The sequence below is a fragment of the Mirounga angustirostris genome, unplaced genomic scaffold (assembly GCF_029215605.1).
Source record: "Mirounga angustirostris isolate CCGP_5_RB_7025 unplaced genomic scaffold, mMirAng1.0.hap1 SCAF_1, whole genome shotgun sequence".
Classification (NCBI taxonomy): Eukaryota; Metazoa; Chordata; class Mammalia; order Carnivora; family Phocidae; genus Mirounga; species Mirounga angustirostris.
Window position 1 is genome coordinate 201,128,938 of NW_026991709.1, and position 21,793 is coordinate 201,150,730.

Here is a 21,793-nt window from a genome sequence, read left to right on the forward strand (position 1 = left end):
GATGAGGGGAGGTGGTGCACGAGTAAAGGTTGCAGGGTAATGTCGAGAACTGGTGAACTGAGAGGGAACAGGGTAGGCGTATTATACAGACACGTGGAGGTCTGAACCATAGAAACAGCTGTGGCACAGACCGACAGTCGACCACAGACCTGTCTCACCGCCTTTTTTTTTTTTTAAGATTTTATTTATTTATTTGACAGAGAGAGACAGACAGCGAGAGAGGGAACACAGCAGGGGGAGCGGGAAAGGGAGAAGCAGGCTCCCCGCTGAGCAGGGAGCCCGATGCGGGGCTCGATCCCAGGACCCTGGGATCATGACCTGAGCCGAAGGCAGACGCTTAACGATTGAGCCACCCAGGCGCCCCCTGCCTCACCTTCTGATTCAGCAACAGAACATTTAGTTGGACACACGTCTGCATAGCTCACAACAGCACTGCTCAGCCTCCCTTGCACTAGGCGTGGCCTTGGGGTATGTCCAGAAGCAACTTCTAGGGCATGCTCTCAGAGGGAAGGAACATGCCCTTCTTTCCCTGCTTCTGACTTACTGCAATGCAGATGAAGTGCAGAACATCTCAGAACACATAGGTAAGGGTAAGACCCTTGAAGGACAGAGTGGGAAGACAGAAAGAGCCTTGGCCATGACTGACTCACAGGGCAGACTTGTCATACTTGCTTTGAGATTCAGGTGGGCAAAAATAAACTTCTATCTTTTTAAGTCACTGTGTTTTCAGGACTCTGTCGTAGCCACCAAACTTACACCCTAAGTAACACATACCTAAAATGATTCGAGGTGGCTGGGTAAGGAAGCTCCTGCTGTTGCTGATACTCTTTGACAACTCACTTTTCGTGTGATATACATATATCACTTGGATCTTATAAAACACAAGTTGATTTTTAAAAAAAGAAGAAAGAGAAATTAACGTAATCTGGAAGTATTATCATTTTACACCTGATAAGTTAGCAAGAACTTTTAGAAGGGTACCATCAATACTTGCGAAGTTGCACTGAAATTTGTGTATCATTGGATACAGCACTGTAAACCGATCATAGCCCTTTCCAAAACCAATAAAAGCCACCTGTAACAAGAACTAGAAAAATGTTCATAACCTGTGACCACATAAATCCCACTCTGGGGAATGTCTCTTAAGGAAGTAATTCTATAGAGGAAAAGAGCTTTGTGGATATAAATATGGATAGCAGCTATGTCCGGGACAGCCCCAAACATGAAAAGGCCAAATGTTCAACATCATAGGGAAGACTGAGAATATGATGGTACATCGAGTTAACAGAATATTATGTATGGATTAAAAAAGAATTGTGAAGCCTGCCTAAAAACAAACAAAAAAACCCCACTTTCTGAAATCATATTATATGAAAACCAAAACATAAAGACAGAAGCTGTCTTTTCTTTAAGATACGTTTCTGTGGGAACATGAACTAAAAAGTAGTATGACCACACACTGGGGCACCTGGGTGGTTCAGTTGGTTGAGCATCCGACCCTTGGTTTCAGCTCAGGTCATGGTCTCAGGGTAGTGGGATCGAGCCCTACATCGGGCTCTGCACTCAGTGAGGAGTCTGCTTAAGATTTTTTCCCTCTCCCTCTCCTCCCCCCTCTGCCCCTCCCCCTGTTCACACGTGCTCTCTCGCTCCCTCTCGCTCTCTCTCTCTCAAATAAATAAAATAATTTTTTTAAAAAAAGGTAATATGACCACATGCAAAAGAATGAAGGCGGAGGGGCACCTGGGTGGCTCAGTCGTTAAAAGTCTGCCTTCGGCTCAGGTCATGATCCCAGGGTCCTGGAATTGAGCCCCGCATCGGGCTCCCTACTCAGCGGAGAGCCTGCTTTTCTCTCTCCCACTCCCCCTCCTTGTGTTCCCTCTCTCGCTATATCTCTCTGTCAAATAAATAAAATCTTAAAAAAAAAAAAATCAACAATAGAAAGACAATTCAATTAAAAAATGGGCAGAGAGTCTGAATAGACCTGTCTCCAAAGAAGATACACAAATAGCCAACAAGCACATGCAAAGATGCTCAGCATCACTAGCCATTGGGTAAATGCAAATCAAACCCATGAGACACCACTCCCCACCCACTGGGATGATTATCAGCAGAAAGACAGACAATAACAAGCACTGGCGAAGATGTAGAGAAATTGGAGCCCTGGCACACTGTTGGGGCGAATGTGAAATGGTGTAGCTGCTCTGGGAAACTCCGATACTTCCTCAACCAGTTAAACACAGAGCTACCATATGACCCAGCAAGTCCACTCCTAGACACATACGTGAGGAAATGAAAGCATATGTCCACACAGAAATCTGTACTTATGTTCACAGCCGCACCACTCAGAGGAGCAAGAAAGTAGCTAGAATGTCCATCAACTGATGAATGGATGAACAAAATGCACAATATTATTCTGAAATAAAAGGGAATAAAGTACTCACACAGGCTACAACATGGATGAGCCTTGAGAACATTATACTAAGTCAAAGAAGCCAGTTACAAAAGGACAAAATACTGCATGATTCCATTTATATGAAATGTCCAGAACTCGCAAATCTATGGACAAAGCAGACCAGCGGCTGCCTAGGGCTGGGGGAAACAGTGGGGGATCTCTTTGGGGGTGACAAAAATGTCCTAAAACTGTGCGTAATTCTGCAGATATACTAGGGGCGCCTGGGTGGCTCAGTCGGTTAAGTGTCTGCCTTCGGCTCAGGTCGTGATCCCAGGGTCCTGGGATCGGGTCCCGCATCGGGCTCCTTGCTCAGTGGGGAGTCTGCTTCTCCCTCTCCCTCTGCTGCTCTCCCTGCTCTGGGCCCAAAGGTGCCCTCTGCCCGCAGGGCCCCACTGCAGAGCAGGCCTGTCTTTCGTGCCTTCTGGAAAAAACAAACAGGTGGCTTTTGTTCAGTGATCAGCAAAGCAGTGATCCTCGCAGGGATACTCTGTGGGACCAGGGTTGTGTGGTCAAGGGAGTGTGGGAAGTGTCATGTGACCTGCTCTCGGACACAGTCGCAGTGCGCAATGGCGCGGCAAAGTTTGTGAGAAGTCCAGGAGCACAGAAACCTGTTCGTCTTTGTTTATCCAGGTTATGGGAGCGCAGAGGCCCCTCCCTCCACATAACATCTATTAGCATGTGCTGGAAGGATGGCAGAGGGAACAGTTTGATTAAAGAACAGACTATAACCTATAGGATCCCATCCCCACACACATACAGAGCAGAAAGGGGGAGGACAGGAGTGAGCAATTAATTATTTAATGCTCCGGGGCTCCTGGGGAGACGAGGCTCTCTGATGTGGCAGTAACAGTGGGGTTCTGAGGTTCCCTTTAGGGAGACCTCACCTACCCTTTCGGCAATAAACGTCCTGTGGAGACTGCTGGTGACTCAGAGCTGAAATGTGTGGTTCCAAAGCCTCAGGGTTTGAATATTATTTTAATATTAGAAATGTAAGAAAAGGGGCGCCTGGGTGGCTCAGTCGGTTAAGCGACTGCCTTCGGCTCAGGTCATGATCCTGGAGTCCCGGGATCGAGTCCCGCATCGGGCTCCCTGCTTGGCAGGGAGTCTGCTTCTCCCTCTGACCCTCCCCCTCTCATGTGCTCTCTCTCTCTCTCAAATAAATAAATAAAATCTTAAAAAAAAAAAAAAAAGAAATGTAAGAAAAGACGCCAGGAAAAAGACAGAACAGCTTCTAGAACTCCGATGATATTTCCCTATTGATGCTTTTTATGGTTTCTAGCTCCCATCAAGTCAGAGCTTACATAACACGACTTAAGTCAGAGGCGGTCAGCTGAGAGAAGGAGGCAACGTGAGTGATAGAAATTAAACTCAGTTTGCAGAACTCTATGGGGAAGCACCTGACTTTTCGCTCTCTTAAAGGAATCTATGCCAAATTACAGGGGGCTGAGCAAAACACAGTGCTTCTAGTCAATAACATCAGCAACCCAGTCGGCCCAGCCAGAAATGAGGGCAGCGTCCCTGGAGCCTCTGCCCTTGCTGCCTTCCAGAAACGTCTGGGAGCTGCTCTGGCCCCTCCACTCTGACAAGCACTGTTCTTCTATCGTCACTGTCTCTTAACCCATGGTTTGCTGGTCTTCCTGCCTGACCTCTGCCAAGCATGAGCCCCCACCCGCAGGTGTCACCATCCTCCTCTGAGCTACTCAGGGCCCCTTCTGTCCCCGCAGGGCCCCCCACAACCACCCCGCCCACTTGGCTGGGAAGGCCAAACTCACAACGGTGAAGTGACCTTCCTTAAGTCACAGGATGGCTCTGGGACCAGAACCTTGGCCATCTTGTGCCCACGCGGGAGCTGATATGCAGAAACCAACTTAGTGGCTGTAGGAACCCATGTTTGAGAATTTAACCTCCTGCAAGTGATACATTCCATCACATCCCTGGCTTTCAGCGGTCACTAGTCACCCTCAAAACCTGACACTGGAGGAAAAAAATCAAGCCGCCCGTCTGACTGGAGCCAGTCGGCAATGATAAATGACAACAGCAATACAACGCTCAGGTTTAAAGTGTAACCTCCAAGGCCAAAGAAGGCATACATCCATAATCATATGATGATTTTCATTTGATTTTTAGAAAAACTACATTACACTCAAGGCACCGTACTGGCCTTCCATAACTAATGCCACATGTCAAAATCCAGAGACTTGACGTGCAAATTAATCTTGAGACTTTGAATAAGTTGACATCTGCAAAAAGAATATTTCTACTCTGAAAATTAGAATTGGAAAATACAGAGCCAGGTGTAATGTTCCACTTGGAATTATTTCAGAGATTATTAAAAAGAGGTGAGAATAAAGCTGGCCAGCCATTCAGCGCTAAAATGAAATGATGGGACAAGTCAGAGGTGCCAATGCCCCAAATGATCATGAAAACATCGCTCTTTGCATTTGCTAAAATAATTTAATTTCTTACATATCAAAATATTTGGAATTTATCCAGTGCCTTTCATGTCAGGAGCTCCATCTTTCATAATGTACGGTCTCATGAAGCCCCTGTTAATATTACCTCATTTTAATTTGTGTCCCCAGATTAACTGTAAGAAAACAAAATCTAAGGGCTAGATGTTTACATTTTTTTAGTTTTTCGATTTTAGATATTCTTCACCCATCACAGCCCACAAGGAATCCCAAAATGCTCATGAGAGTAAAAACTATGAGTATTCCCTTTCAACTAAACAGTTGAAAAGAATCCAGTTCTTCTTTTGAGTAAGTGGAAAATAAAACAGATAGCTACATTGGACTTTATGAGCACAACACTGAAATTTTAACACATGTCTTTTTTCTGTTTCAGTACATAACAACAGGAGATGACAGCAAGTGGTATCTGTTTTGGGCCAGAGTGAATCACACATGCGTCTGGCTCTCCTTTGTCATGGCCCCCCTGGGGGCAGGACGGGGGACTGGTCCTCTGTGTGTCCCCAAGCGCTTAGCACCAGCAGGCTCTTCCTAAGTGCTCACTGATTTGAACCTGGCTTCAATGCTGGAAGTAAGCAATTAAAAGTCTTCAGCAGAGGGGCACCTGGGTGGCTCAGTTGGTTAAGTGTCTGCCTTTGGCTCAGGTCATGATTCTAGGGTCCTGGGAGCAAGCCCCGCATTGGGATCCCTGGTCAGTGGAGAGCCTCCTTCTCCTTCTCCCTCTGCCCCTTCCCTCGCTTGTGCGCTCTCTCTCTCACTCTCTCTCTTTCAAATAAATAAATAAAATATTTTTTTTTTTAAAGATTTTATTTATTTATTTTTTTGACACAGAGAGAGATAGAGAGAGCAGGAACACAAGGAGGCAGGCTTCCCGTGGAGCAAGGAGCCCAATTCAGGGCTCAATCCCAGGACCCTGGGATCATGACCTGAGCCAAAGGCAGATGCTTAATGACTCAGCCACCCAGGCGCTCCAAAATAAATAAAATCTCAAAAAAAAAGAAAAAGTCTCAGGGCACTTGTGATGCCAGGGTCCTGGGGTCGAGCCCTGCATCGGGCTCCCTGCTCCGTGGGGAGTCTGTTTCTCCCTCTCCCTCTGCCTGCTTCTCCCTCTGCTTGCGCTCTCTCTCTCTCTGTCAGATAAGTAAAAAAAAAAAGTCTTTAGCAGAGGTAAGTTGGGATGACATCGTCTATCTTTCCAGCCTTATACCAGGAAACCTTTCATTCTGGTTATTTTAAGAATAGCAATTAAAAAAAAAACCCAAAACACTTTATATCACCAAACAAACCATTTTTGTTAGTCAAATAATTCAAACAGACCCCGATAACTCAGACTGTGTTCTTTGGGTTGAAATTTACAGTCTGTGAAAAGAAAATAAAGATGAGATTTTTATAGAAATATTTACATTTCTCCGGAGACCTACTTCTTTTTTTTTTTAGATTTATTTATTTATTTGAGAGAGAAAGAGAGAGGGAGGGAGAGAATCTCAAGCAGACTCTGCTGAGCACAGAGCCCAACGTGGGGCTCAATCTCATGACCCTGAGCAGAAACCAAGAGGCAGATGTGCAACCAACTGCGCCACCCAGGCGCCCCATCCAGAGACCTACTTCTAATTGATGGGGGACTTCCTTTTGCCTGCCCAGGGTCCATACTGCCTTCCTCTAATAAGAGCCTCTGGGTTTGTTTCGGGAAGCGACCCCTCCTCACTGGATCTAGTCTTGGTGGTCTAACAAGAAAGGTGCCGGACCTTCCCTTGCCCAAGAAAAAGGCCATGGGCCTCAGTTATACCATTGAGACAGTTTCCCTCCAACAGGAATCTCAGACCAAGTGCCCCACACCCTGAGGGTGAGGTGAGAGCAGATTCACTCAGTCAGTGGCACTCAAAAGACTGTCTATGAGCTCTTGCCACCAAAACCGCACAGCTGCCTGATCCAGATCGTCTTCCAGACTGGTTCCTGCTAGTCAGCAAGCTTTCCACAGCCTCCAGGAGGTTCCCTTTGTTCTCCGGGTTGGCCAGGGAATGCATTCTGTTGCTTGCAACCATAGCGTCCTGACTAACGCACAGGCCTCCCCAAATTCTCACTGACCAGTAACACCTGCTGTGCCCACTCCAGGTCAGCTGGATCCACTGACTGAAGGCCTGTGCTGAGCAGGACGCTGTTCAGCTGCTCAGATTACTGTGGGAAGTCTAAAATAACACGATGAAGTTTTTGAAAATGCTTCCTCTGATTCTCACTGGCTTCCTCCTTGTCGCCATCATCAGGATAGTCTTATTTGACGATGGAATTATAAATTAGGCAGAAGATGCTATTCCTGTCAGAAAGAACTTGAAGTCTAGATTGTATCTAGAGAGAAAGAGTTGAGCTTTCGGTCAGAAACTCAAGAAGCCGACAAACGAGTCGCTCAAAGCGAAACCGGGGGTAGCAACATTTTCAAAGCTCTCATTTATCCTGTTTGAAAATAAAAAACTAACAAGTCAGGCTCAGGCGAAGAACAAATCACACAGGATGACATATGGGAAGAGACTGTGAACCTGAGAACTGCTCGATGTCCAACTAGAACTCGCCAGCTCACCTTTGCCAGGAACGAGTGCCTTCCGAAAGGTTTCCTTCAGAGAGCTGTGCCCATGTAAGAGTCTGTGGCTGGGAGAGATGGCCACGTGGGAGGTGCCGTAAATGGCCTCGGGGGTGGCTGTGTAGGCGGTCAGCTTTTCTCCTGTGACTTGACCATCCACCTGGCAGGTAAAAGCAGAGCCATTTCATTCCTTAGGGCTCCTCCGGGGCTGTCGTGCTCCCGGGCCACATCCCCTCCTCCCTCCCCTCCTCAAGCCCAAACACCAGGGACGGTTCCGGGCTGCAGCCCCAGGGATGTGGGGCCCTGAGATGGCCCCTGGTAGGGGCAGAGACGGGCGAGAGAGAAGACGATCACCATTCCTCTTTAAGTCTGGTGCCCACCGCCAGGTGTACTTGGCGGCCCCAAATCAAAGGTGGTCAAAGCGTGCTCAGAAAGATGCCTCCCCCATTTTCCTGGCTCCTTTGTTCACGAATCAAAAATAACTATCAATGTTGTATTGTTTCTGTCCTGACAAAGGAGCTATACTTCCCTCCAGGATTTAAGGTATATTAAAAAAATAAAGGCATCTGCTTTTCTAACCAGAAAAGCAGTCCTTGGGGCTAAAACTGTTCTGAAGAGGAAAGAGAGGACACCCGAGGCCATGACTGAGCGTGGCCCTAGGGCTGGTTAGGGGTCCCCTGTGGAGCCAGACTTAGGGCCCCAAAGGCCCAGCCACATATGGTCCTGTAGCTGCTGGACTGAGAGTGTTCCCTCCCCCGAGACATCTCATTTTCAGGTGGGTCCAGGAACGGAGACAGAAACATTTTCATAATAAAACGTTGGGGAAGGGAGAAAATGTGGAAGCCATTCCATGTACAGGAGTCGACCTGCTCAGAGACCCACAGCCTTCACCCTGGCTGAGAAGCAAAGGCCTTGTGACACGGGGACCCGACCCAGTCTAATGCACAGGACCCAAAACGAGACAGCCCTAAGAGCCTGAACCAAAGTCGCAGCAGGACTGAATTTCAGAAATCTCACCACCTTCTCAGGAAAGTGGTGACAGAATTTGGTCATTTCAGGATTTGGTTTTCAAAGGTTTCAAAGTCCCCGCTCCCTTATGGGGGCCTTCCCGTGTCTGCAGTTGGGAGTGAGGGGGATCGCGTTCGTGAGGAGACGGCACAGGGAAGCGTGAGCTCTGTGACAAGGAGGGGGAGCTCAGCAGACCCCAGGATGGCTGTCAGTACAAGTCTAGAAAAGTAGGTCAACTCTGTCTCTTGACTGCTGTCCCCTCCTTCTAAAGGTCTGGCCTAAGGTGAGGGATGAGTTTGGAGCTAAGGGCACAAAAGTCTTGAGTAGGAAGGAGACACCAGAAGAATTAAAAAACAAAACAAAACAACCCAGAACCCACCCAGGTAAGAAACAGCAAAACAGCAAAACAACAACTACCCAGTCTGCAGGGACAAAGAGAAAAGGTTGGGGGGCACCTTCCAGAGTAGGTGGGCCTTCGGCAGTGACCTCTGAGCAGTGTTTCCACACAGGTAGGCTCTTCTGAACCCTGGGTAAGCCCATGACCCTCCCCAGCTTCGGGTGCGCCCCGTTTTGAGATGGTGTCAGCCTTGGCTTGCTCGTTTTTAACCTGCTTTGTGACACAAACCCTGCGGAGCTCTGGGCCCACTGTGCAGGAAGATGTCCACACAACCCTCCGCACATCACCTCAGGGAGTTCACGGACCCACAGAAGCCCTCTCTATTCGCGCCGACCAGCAGGATGGCCAGTAGCAGTAAGAGGTGATGGAACCCTTGGCCAGTGTCGCTGTGTTAAGAGAGCACAGATTTCAAAGACTGTACGAAAACCTGAGCGTCAGCTGTTTCCTCAATAGACCTTTGTTACTGACCACATCGGGAAATGATCATTTTTTGGTATACAGTGGGTTAAAGATATGTTATTAAAATCAATTTCGCCTGTTTCTTTGCACTGTAAAAATGTGGCTACAGCAACGTTTGAGATGCTGCTGCTGGTTTGCTCGGTGAGTTCTGAAACCGCAGAAGGGGATTGGAGAGCTTTAATCAACGGAGAGGCTTTGCTCGTTCACCTTCAATGTGAAGTCCAGATGGCAGCCCACACAGTCTCCGATCCAGTGGGCCTGCATGCCTTTTATTCCATACCACTCGGGAAGGTCCACCAGCGCTTCCTGCATGGCCTGTGGAAATGAGAGGAGAAGAGGGCTAGAACTGTACTTAAGGGACGCACAGGATGGGGGGCTTCCTAAGGCAGGAAGAGGGGAACATTAAAGGAGGCTCCGGATCAACCCTCTCCTTGTCCACTTGCCAATCCGAGGAGCCCAGGGAGGGTCGGAAACACATGGTGAGATGCACTCACCATGACTCAATTCAGTGAGATGGGTTTGAACGATTTCTCTATTCTGAGCGGGCCGACGTTTTGCAGAAAGAAGAAAATTAATGAGGGAAGACCTTTATTAACATCTTTGATGAATGCAGTAAGTACATTCTCTCCCACAGTCTGTGAACTAAACAAAAGAAGTTCAAGTTTCTGAATTTTGAAACTCTGAGATAAGCAACTCATGGGGATGGGCATGCTACAACTCAGCTGTATCAAAAATACAACACTATAAATGACATCTTTGCAACAAAAAAATCAAAATCAGCATAAGGGAAATCATCGTGTTGATTTGTGTAAACATTCGCTATTAGAAGTGCATATATATTTTCACTGGGTTTTTTTTTGGTGTGTGTGTCTACTTTTAGTCCTAAATTCCTATAACGAGGGGCTTTTCTATAAATTACTCTGTATGGCCTCAAGTCCATGCCATCATTTAGTATTTGATGATGAGACACATTCCTTCAACAGATGGATTTAGAAGTAAATCACAGGGGCGCCTGGGTGGCTCAGTTGGTCAAGCGTTGGACTCTTGATTTCGGCTCAGGTCGTGATCTCGGGGTGGTGAGATCGAGCCCCGTGTCAGGGGCTCAGCGGGGAGTCTGCTTGAGATTTTCTCTCTCTCTCTCCCTCTGCCCCCCCATACTAATGCACACCCACGCACATGCTCGCTCTCTCTAAAATAAATAAATCTTAAAAAAAAAAGTGTAAATCACGTATTTGTAATGTAAAGATTCCAATTTTAAATTCCCAATTGTATTATGATTAATACAGGCAACATGATGATGCTTTGCGTGCCTAGTGTTTTGTAATTCATACACTGCTTTTACACACATCTCTTCTCACATACTCTGGTAAGGTAGCTCACTTTCAAACCAATGACCTTATGCTGAGAGAGGTTAAAGCTCTGTGATGCAAGGCTGCCGCAGTGGACGAGTCATGACCAGAACCCAGACTTACTAAAGGCATTCCTTTCCCCCGCAGCACAGAGATTCTCACTCAGTCGTGTGATAAACAACACAGAGCCTCTATACCCATCATCTGTCTATCCATCCAGTCTCATCTATTCAATAGAGTCTGGAAGCTTCAAGATCCAGAAATTTCTTCTGCGGCAGAAATTATGGATAATAGGCCCCATCAAGCTGACCAGCAATGTGTTTGTTCTTTTCTTTTTTTTAAAAGATTTTATTTATTTGACAGCGTGCAAGAGAGCACAAGCAGGGGGAGCGGCAGGGAGAGGGAGAAGCAGACTCCCCACTGAGCAAGGAGCCCGACGCGGGGCTCGATCCCAGGGCCTGGGTTCATGACCTAAGCCGAAGGCAGATGCTTAACCGGCTGAGCCACCCAGGCGCCCCCATTCATTTCTTTATTCCACCACAAGGTATTAGCCACCCACCTGTCCACACCAGAACCTCATTAGGCACTGGGGACCTGGGCATATGCAAAGCAGGATGTGCCAGAGTCCCTCCCGTTAAGTTCAAACAATGTACACATGCAGTCTGCTGCTGTTAGTCGGTTAACTGATCAAAATTCAATGCCAGGTGCAATTAGCGTCACAGAAGGTGAGACGCAGGTCCGGGAGATGAGGCAAGGGAAAAGGAAAATCGTGGGAAGGCAGCGAAGAAAATGAGCAGAGTGAGAAATAAGGGAGAGATACGAAAGAGCTGGGTGGATGAACCCCAGAGAAGGAGAAGGGAAGTCACGGGAGTGGGTGGGTGGGGAAAGCGAGGCTCCAGAAAGGAAAGACAGGAAGGGGGGGAAAAGGGAATTTGGAAGCAGATAGATAATGGGAAAACACAAGTGAGGGAATGAAAGTTGGGGAGCCCCTACCGTGTGTGGGGCTACGGGGTGTCTGCCTGCAGTCAGGGGCAAGGAACAGCGCTGCATGGAACACGGCTTACCGGCTGCTCGGTGACACGGTGAGCCTTCCTGCCGCAGGGCTGTCAGTCTCGACTGACGAGCGAAGGAAAGAGGGAGCAGAGCTACACTAACATGAAAATGGAAAGCAGACAAAATGGAAGAAGGAGAGCACTGGGAAGCCTCGTGAGTTCAAGCTGTCCTTTGAACACAACCACACACCAAGGCTAGGAAGGCCCCCTTCCTTCCTGCCACCAACGAACCTAGTGATGGGACACTCAGCACAATCTTCAATGCAGAGACCCAACCACCCAGGGTGTTTGTAAGTCGTTTCCAACACATGATCCTAGGTTTCTCCCGTTTTTGGACTGTTACTTATGAAAGATGAAAAATGCTTTTTTAAAATTTTATTTATTTGACAGAGAGGAAAAAGAGAGCCCAAGTGGGGAGCGGCAGGCAGAGGGAGAGGGAGAAGCAGGCTTCCCGCTGAGCAGGGGGCCCAACACGGGGCTTGATCCCAGGACCCCGGGATCATGACCTGAGCCCAAGGCAGACACTTAACTGACTGAGCCACCCAGGCGCCCTGAAAAATGCTTTTTATGACAAAACGTAATCAACCAGAAACTGTGGGTATTTTAAAATCTACTTGGTAATTTGGAAAGGAGATCCGTGAAAACCAGTTGATAAAGAAGATATAGAAAAATTTAAGGTAGGGGCGCCTGGGTGGCTCAGTTGGTTAAGCGACTGCCTTCCGCTCAGGTCATGATCCTGGAGTCCCAGGATCAAGTCCCGCATCGGGCTCCCTGCTCGGCGGGGAGTCTGCTTCTCCCTCTGACCCTCCCCCCTCTCATGCTCTCTCTATCTCATTCTCTCTCTCAAATAAATAAATAAAATCTTTAAAAAAAAAAAAAAAAGAAAAATTTAAGGTAAGACTTGAGAGAGTTCACCACGATCTGTGCTTGAGACACTGTAGGATGCTGATGAAACTATATTGTACTAGGAACGCTTGCCCAAATCTCCCAGGGGAGGATCAAAGGGATCTAGAGCTGCTAGTCTTAACTAGAATAAGGAACAAATCAACCACGTACAAATACCATATGTACGTTCCAACTCCTTGTGATCGTGAGAAGGCTTTTCAGGAGAAATCTAAAATACCTGACGGTTAGGGTGCCCGGGTGGCTCAGTCAGTTAAGTGAGCCGGCTCTTGATTTCGGCTCAGGTCATGATCTCAGTGTCGTGAGATGAAGCTAGCCCCGCACTGGACTCTGCACTGGGCGTGGAGTCTCCTTGAGATTCTCTCTCCCTCTCCCTTTGCCCCCTCCCCCTTCCCAAATAAAATAAAATACTTGATGGTGACACACAGAGGAGCCCAACAGGACCATGACGTTTCTGTATTTGCTGGAGCGAAAAATGACTTTTGGGAAGGTGGTGCAATTCCTGCTGCAGACTGTTCGTTACGCTTTAATTACAGTGACGTGCTTTCAGTTTCTCAGAAACACCAAACCTGCCTAAGGCATGGGTGCAGGCTATGCTCCTGGCCCACTCTGGCCACCTGGCCAACATGCCCCTTCATTCTCCTTGCTCTCCAGCTCTCTATCGTTCATCTCTTCTTTGGGCTGCGTGCTTGCTCCCCGAGAGCAAGCACCATGTTCAGTTTGGCTCACCACTGAGTACGCAGCACCTACTATATACCTACAGTGTACAGCTGACATGTGGAATCCAGGAAAAACACAAAGAAATGAGAAATGGGCCTCAAGCCAAGGTAAGGTAGAAACCAACCCTTTTTCGTCCTCTCCTCCCCTCCGATAATGAAGAGGAAGCCTGTCTCTAACATAATCTGGAGCAGCTGAGGCTCTGCTTTTGGGAGACCCGTCCCTGTGGTCACACTGCTGACTGCACACAGGTGGCCTCGTCCTCCTGGGGCCCAGCACCATGAGCATAGCCTGGCTCTTCAGGGGACCCCTGGGTGGCCTCTCAGCTTCAATGGCGTCCCTTCCTTTCCCTCTCGTAGGGATCTCAAGAGGCCTCAACCCCATGATTGTAACGCTGCAAGCATTCTACTTTAAGAGAAAGTTACAGGTGCGCCTGGGTGGCTCAGTTGGTTGGGTGTCTGCCTTTGGCTCAGGTCATGATCTCAGGGTCCTGCTCAGCGGGGAGCCTGCTTCTCCCTCTCCTCTGCCCCTGCTCATGCTCTCTCTTGCTCTCTCTCTCAAATAAATACAATCTTTAAAAAAAGAGAGAGACAGAGAGAAACTTATAAAGGGCTAAAAAAAAACCTGATACCAGATTTATTTTTAAATGTGGCTTCTGGGGTGTCTAAAAATCACTCATGGTGATGGCTGAAGGCAGTATAAGATCTTGACTCATCAAAGAGAAGTTCAATTATAGGCCATGTGTAGTTTTACATAGATTTAGTTGGATCGGATTTCTTTGGAAACGGACTCACCACATACATCCAGCGTATGGATGAACACTCAGCTAGCTAGAATATGGATCTGATCCAGACAGCCTTCTTCCTGACTCTTTCAGATGAACAACGGCTTCTCCGCCTTTCCCTTTCCTGGCTGACCTAAACAGAACGTGAATTTGCGGGGCTGCGTACACGTGCGGCAGTTTGAGAATGCTCAATAATGAATATTAGAAACACGGAAGAGTTTCTGTTACTGACAGCACAGGCTTGAGAAGCTGCACAACTAATTTTAGTATAACCCGGAGCGTAAGGCAAATCCTGGGATTCTATCTTGGATCCGAGGTCCTCAAGATGCATGAGAGAGAAAACCAAGTGAGTTGGTAGAACTGCAATGCATACTTCATGTAAACATAAGGCTTTCCTAGAAGTCGGTTCTTTCAAAGTCACCAGCGGCTTTGGAAATTTGGACAGGGCATGTGGTATCTCCATTATGAATGAATCGTGTACCCAAGTTCCCACATGCCCGTCCACTTCAATTACAAAATGGTCACTGAGCTCCTTCTGCGATAGCAGACATTGTGTTTGGTGTGATAAAAGGCGCCAGGACCTCCAGAGGGCAGGAGCATGTCACACTGCCCCACCGACGTCCGATCGGCAAAACCCAGGAAACTCTACGGGCCCCACAGCCCGGCTACTTCAACAGGTAAACTGTAAGAAAACAAAAAGGAGGAAGAGGCAAACCTGCAGATTAAGACACTTAAAAGGCATCCTCAAATTAAAAAAGGGAGGGTAAGAATAAGCCCCAGAGTCTAGAGAGGCACACGTGGGTGACAGCTACAGAGGAAAGTCAGAAAGAGCCTATTCTAACAGCACAGTGGCCGTTTATTACGGGAAAGGGACAGGGAGGAGGGCTTCCGGGTGTCGGCACAATTCAGCATCTTGACCTCCAAGGATGGCTGCTTGCAAAGAAATCGGGAAACTATCTCTTTGCTTTATATGGTTATCTGCATTTCATTTCACAGTGAAGTAGGATCACGAAGCACAGACGTCCTCAGTCTGGTACCGCGGAGCTCACAGGTCTCAGTCCCAGCAGGCTCCTGGAGAGCAGGGCGTGGGGTAAGCTTGGCCTTCGGGCTCCGGGACACAGCTTTAGTCCCGCTGGTTTTTCTGTGGAACCCATGCAGGGCCTGGCCCAGAGCCCAGATGCGTGCCTTGGGTTGGACAAATGCTCATTAAATTGCCATTTAACTCCCTCTACTCCAGGGCGAGACTGGGAGAGCAGAACCAGCAGAACCGGCTCCCCGGCCCCCGGGCAGGGAAGGAATGATCTCTGTGGAATCCTTCCTACGCACCAGGCACTTTTATGTGTGTGGCATCATTGAAGATGAGGCACATGTCCTGTTCACGACAGCACAAGACAGCACCAGTCCACCTCGCAGATGAGAATACAAGTCTCAGCAATTTCCCCAGGGCACCCCGCAAGGACGGGGTGGGAGGGGCACTGGGAAAGCAGTGCTCAAAGCCCGTCCCTTCCTACACCTGCTCCCCCATGACCACCCTGCCATCCAAGCTCTCCCGTGTCCGGGTTTCAGAGTGTTGACTCCCCCTTTCTTGAACTTGGAAGAGATGCTTATGACAGCTCAGCCCGTGTCTATGATCTCACTTATTTTTCAATTTTATGGCTGGAAAGAAGACTCTGGTTATGGAGTCATGGGGCTGAGGCTGTCAGTACAATTCCCCCTCTCTGTACAGATGACACAGAGGCCGCCCGAGGTTCAGCAATCTGCCCATCATCACTTAGCTAACTGGAGCCAGGCCCCACACTCCAGTCCTTATGACACTACTCAGCCCTCATTTAATGAGGACGCACTTTCCTCGAGTTTTCTCCCCAGTGGCAGTGAACAGTGGCAGAACAGTGAACTTGCACTGCGTCAACTGCCCAGCACCTGCAGGCTCTTCTTTCGTGGGGGCAATCCACGATGGGTGAGTGGCAGGGCCCCGCCACTCACTATGGATGCTTTCCCGGGCCCACTGTCCTCCTCTGTGGAAGCTAAACAGCATAACCAGTCACAGTACGGGCTGGGTACAGGCTTGGGGGTGGGGGGTACCCAGAGGCACCCAGGGAACTGGTTTAAATGCCACACCAGACCCGAGAGGCGGGACATCCCGAGGCTGACAGCGGTGATGGCTTAACCAGATCTTTCCTGGGCAAGATCTTAGCCGTGTCCTTGTGCTCCCTGAATCCTGCCAAAGTCGGGGTCTCTGGCCTTCCCACCCAACTGGGAGTAACCCGATCCTCTTCTGATCCATTCCTTTGTGGCTGAAGTTAACCAGAGTAACTTTTTCGCAACCACATTTCTTAATTAAGATGAATGGATTTAAAAAGTTTCAATATCCAGGGGCGCCTGGGTGGCTCAGGCAGTTAAGCGGCTGCCTTCAGCTCAGATCACGATCCCCTCTCCCTCTGCCTGCCTCTCTGCCTACCTGTTCTATCTCTCTGTCAAATAAATAAATAAAATCTTTAAAAAAAAATAAAAAAATAAAAAGTTTCAACATCCTGATGAATATTAGCTGATACTGTATTACCTTGGTATCACTGTAACAAAAGTATAAAATCTCGAATATATTACACATTAATATCACAACAAGAATATATTAATAAACTAGTAATCAATCTTCTGATTAAACTGCACATTCTAGAAAGCTTTTCAATTTATGGAACAATTTAGGGGTTCTTAAATGCCCACAGGCACATAACTAGTGCATTATAAACTCTGAAAACGACCCACGGCTTTTCCTCTCCAGGAATCAATTAAGTTCCATTTAACTTCCAAGCAAACCCACACGCGGTCTAACGGGGTATGATGTCTTTCCATTGGATAAAACCCACATTACATGACTTGAAGATGAGCTCCACAGACCACACTATCTTCTCCTGCCACAGAAAATTCAGTTGACAGGGTCCAATGCTGACTGCGCCTGACACCCCTCCCCTCCCCTCCCCTGCATTACGAAGCTATGTAGTGCATAAGCCCTCTCATTGTGTTTTCCTTCTAGATTGAATTGTCAAGGCTGAAATGCTTCTGGTGGAGGTGTTTTGCTTAAAATACTCAGATCTCAAGGAGGACAAAAGATTTGAAGAGAATGAACTGTGAATGTTTGGATATGCCAATGGGGGGAGGGGGGAAGGACACCTGCTTAAAACCTCAACCAAATCTAGGACTATTTCTAAAAACCAGAAGAACTTTTAAAAAACAAACCAAATGAAATCAACATCTTGAGAACCCCAGCAAACCCTGTTTCGTCCCCACGGACGCATTATGCATCACTGAGTTTTGATGAACAGGGTTTTAGAGAGCACAGCCCAACAGCCCCAGGGACCTCTCCTTCATCCTGCACTGCTGCCCCACCATCTCCACCAGACCAGGAACAATGTGGGGGATATTTATGGTTGCTGCTGCAGTTGTTCAATCTAATGCAGGCTATGTTTATCCGTTTGTTTGGGTGTTTCGGTTGAGATCATATATCCTTCCTCCTTTTGGGGCAATTACGGTAATAGCAGATGGAATTCATCTAGTCTCATGTCCTTACATTTGGCAAACAGTTGGCAATGCCCCCTTCCCCCACCCTGGCCAACCTCAATGTACAGAAACCGTACTGGTTTGCAGAATCCCCAAACCTGGGGAAACAGCAGGTTTTGAGACTCTTCTTAAAAGTGTAGTGAAATCACTTTTCCAACGACATCAGAGGGAACTTGATATGTAAGCGCTGAAAGCTGAACCATTCCAGGAGCCGCCCTGCTCTCTCCTCGGGTCCCTCTCCATCAATCCCAAGGCTTTGGCCTGGTTTGGCAACCATGAATTTATTCAACTCCCCTCACTTAATAAATGAAAAAAATGGCTCACTCAACCAAGTCCACAGCAGACCCCAAATAATGAATTACCCAGATCTCCTTATTGTTCTGGGCTCCCTGTGCTGTTTTCAGGTATCTTGATGTAAATTAGACAAAAGACAACTTCTTCCATCTGCAAAACCTAGAAATTAACCACATGGATGGGCTTCTCATTCAATTATTATGAATAATGACTGCACTAATACTTGAAGTCAAATGGTACCGTTTCCCTGTGGTTATTACTCAGCATACACAGGAGAATTGTGGTTTTGCAAAGCACCCTTATCATCATTTTCACCAGGATAGGGCTGAAAATACAGCCACTGCTGTTCCACACCATCTGAATGCAGATGCTTGAAGAAGTTGAAACAGGACTGTACATTAGTGAGTCTGAATAGGAGCCAGAGTTTAAGAACATGAACCAACAAAAGATGGGCTGATGTGCGCATCCAATCAAAAAAGCTTCAGGGATACAAAACACAGTCGGGAATAAGAGAGACGAAGATTAAAACTAAAAAGCTGGGGATAAAAAGAGAATTAAATATAACATGGCTAATCTGACTCTTTCTTCAAATAAGCAGATATAATGCCAGGAATAAATCCATACCTCCCAAGAAAGGGCTAAAGCCCATACGTGGGCTAAAGCATTAACAACAAGGTGCGGCAGGACCACAAGTAAGAATTACAGAAGAATCGATTTTAAAAACATGATACACTTTAGAAGACCTTGGTTAAAAAAAAAAAAAAAGTTTAGGAAACTGAGAAATGAAGTGGATTTATTAGCTACTAAGAGAGAGAGTTCAGAAACCAGAGTCTGGAGAGCTGGACACTGGAGGCAGAATGGAAGAGATTTAATGACAAGATTTAATTAAAACGGACACTTTTTTTTTTTTAAAGATTTTATTTATTTATTTGACAGAGAGAGAGAGAGAGAGGGAACACAAGCAGGGGGAACAGCAGAGGGAGAGGGAGAAGCAGGCTTCCCGCAGAGCAGGGAGCCCGATGCGGGGCTCGATCCCAGGACCCCGGGATCATGACCTGAGCCGAAGGCAGACGCTTAACCGACTGAGCCACCCAGGCGCCCCTAAAATGGACACTTTTTAAAGTCTTAACACTCAGCCTCCTTCTGAATCAGTATGATCTGAGCAGCAATTATGTTTGAATTATAAATTCGTAGGTACTTCTTTCCAAAACTTAATCTTGTTGCCAAGATGTCCTCATTCTTTTTGTTTTTGAGATCGTTTCAACGCAGTCACTCCAAAGACATGTCGTATATTTGAGTTGTAATAAAGGAAAATAAATGCTGAAGGCAGTAAGATGTTTATAAAACTTTAGATGTCCCCTCTAGAATATTCTAGAGGAATAAACTCTCCCACAGCCTCGTCTCCCTCTCCTGCATTGACTCTGGCATGAAGTTGCACACAGGATTTCTGCATTAAAAAGCTCAAGTGGGGCGCCTGGGTGGCTCAGTCGTTAAGCGTCTGCCTTCCGCTCAGGTCATGATCCCGGGGTCCTGGGATCGAGCCCCACGTCAGGCTCCCCGCTCCGCAGGAAGCCTGCTTCTCCCTCTTCCACCCCCTCTGCTTGTGTTCCCTCTCTTGCTGTGTCTCTCTCTGTCAAATATAAATAAATAAATCTTTAAAAAAGAAAGAAAAAGCTCAAGTGGCATGATGTTTACCTTGCTCACTTCCCTCTGATAGCTGTATTTTCACCTCTCTTCTGAAATGTGATACGTGTTTCTAGCAAAATCCATTTGTTGTGGCATCTCAGGGCAAAACATTTATTTGCAAATAGAGTTGTGCTGTCCAAGAGTCTCAATTCCAGAGAACGTGTTGTTAATCCAGAAGGGAGAAAACCAGGTCTGAGCAAGGCATCCTAATGATGATACACGACTTGCATTCTTGGGATCACGGGGGTCAAGGGAGAAGAGGCGCCAAGCAGCCCACACAAACATAAAAGTGTGCGTCTCAGAGCCGAGGCAAAGAGAGGGACACACCAAGTGCTATTAAATAGCTTCCATGTAGCTGGAGAGAAGGAAGTCCTTTCTGGGTGCAACCACCAGGGCTGGTTGTGGGGAAGGAGACCAGGAAGCATGGTGGCAGCCATTTTGGTGAATCTCCTCTTATCCATGTATGCCTACATGAACTCTGGCCACACCTAGCAGCCTTTTTCCCCACTTCAGACCCAAGCAAACCCTTTCTCTGGCAGAATACTTCTAACTCCACTAACTTCCAAGAGGTGGTGAGCATAGGTTCTGAAATGTCGCCACCACGCCCCTACGAATGCAGAGGAGAGAGGACAGACTCTCCCAGTGGCAGTCATCTGGATGAGGCTGCTTCTGATTCCCAGAGGCCATTCAGGTCACCTCACTGCCCCCGGGTGGATAGGACACAAACGGGGCTGTCCTGTACCCCACAGGACGGGGAGCAGGCACCACGTACTCAGTCCAATCTGTGACTCTAGGCTACCCTTGTCTGGAAAGGTGGTTTTGTTCCGGGAAAGCAGAGTCTTGGGAGCAAGACTGAAAGCTTTTACTGGTCTAATACGGGGAAAAAAAAAAATGGGGACAGTGGTCCCAGGGGACATTCTGCTCAATTACCTTCACGTTGGAGCCTGCCTATAAATTGAAAACTTGCAGGAACATAAGACCATCCCTTTCAAGGCACTCAGGTCTACAGAAGATATGTAAATAAATGCTGACATAACCCTGCTATCAGGTGTTTTGTTTTATGATTACCAAGATGATAATAATCATTCTGGAAAATAGGAAAAGGGATGAAGAACAACAACAAAAAGTTTCCAACAACAGTTTCCCACAATCAATATAAACACCCAGGGAGATGACCTGAGCCGAAATCAAGTCAGCCACTTAACCATCTGAGCCACCCAGGTGCCCCAAAGATGCACATTTTCCCCACAAATGCTGAAACTGGGACATGTCTTACAATCAATGGTGCCTTTGATACCATTTTTCTTTCTCATGGAGCACAAGATGAAATGCCCATCACGTGTTACTGATAAAATGTACTAGGGTGGTGGTTACTCGTGGGATGGTCACATAGTTAAGATCATGGCGTTAGTATACTCTTTTTAAACTACTAGAATTTGCATTTTGCCAGCGTTCACAACTTATTACAGCTCTAGAAAGGATTAAATCTTTATTTCAAGCAAATCTGACACTCAAAATTAGCCACTCTGGAATAGTAAACAAAACAGAAAGAAATGGAAAGATACTGTGGAAAATTGTCTCTTTCTCTAAGAGGGACACTGATTTTGAATAATAAAACATGATCACACGACTGTGGATGTGGCTGTTAATGCCTGCTTCTCTCAAAGCCCGGCAGCCACGGGATCAGTGTCCCTGTTCTCCAAGCAGCTGGGCTCAGAAGGTCCGGGGTATGGAGAGGACCTTGGAGGGGAGATAGGACACAAAAAGACACCATTTCAGTGCAGAGGCCAGCAAGCCAACTCCATCAAGAACAAACTAGAAAACCTCCAACCACTGTACCTGCCATTACGTGGTCATCTGTGCCCTGGCCCTGTCCCCATTACAGTTCCTACCGTGCTAATGTCTGGCCCTCTTTCGACACCTGCCCTCCGACTGCACTGCGTGCTCTGAAATGCCTGGTTGCTTGCGAACCCGGGCTCAGGAGCTGGGCTGGGTCTCAGGAGATCCAAGTTGGGTCCTGGCTTTCTTGGGCTTGGGGGCCTCAGTTATAAAATGAGGAATGGGCTGGGTCTGTCATTTTCAAGGACACCTCGAGCC

At 47.4% G+C, this 21,793-nt stretch overlaps 1 protein-coding gene across 3 annotated transcripts in view; it reads right to left on the reverse strand.

Annotated features, from left to right (window-relative positions):
- The window catches only part of LARS2 (leucyl-tRNA synthetase 2, mitochondrial), a 145,852-nt gene that overhangs the window by 51,870 nt on the left and 72,189 nt on the right, over positions 1 to 21,793 (reverse strand). For all 3 annotated transcript variants that reach the window (XR_010413450.1, XM_064597035.1, XM_064597034.1), the window contains exons 8-9: positions 9,564 to 9,671; positions 7,493 to 7,652 (exon numbers count right to left, since the gene is read on the reverse strand). Coding sequence is in view for 2 of the 3 variants with exons in the window: in XM_064597035.1 (XP_064453105.1) it covers positions 7,493 to 7,652; positions 9,564 to 9,671 (268 nt within the window). In the remaining variant the exon portion in view is untranslated. The remainder of the gene's footprint in view (positions 1 to 7,492; positions 7,653 to 9,563; positions 9,672 to 21,793) is intronic.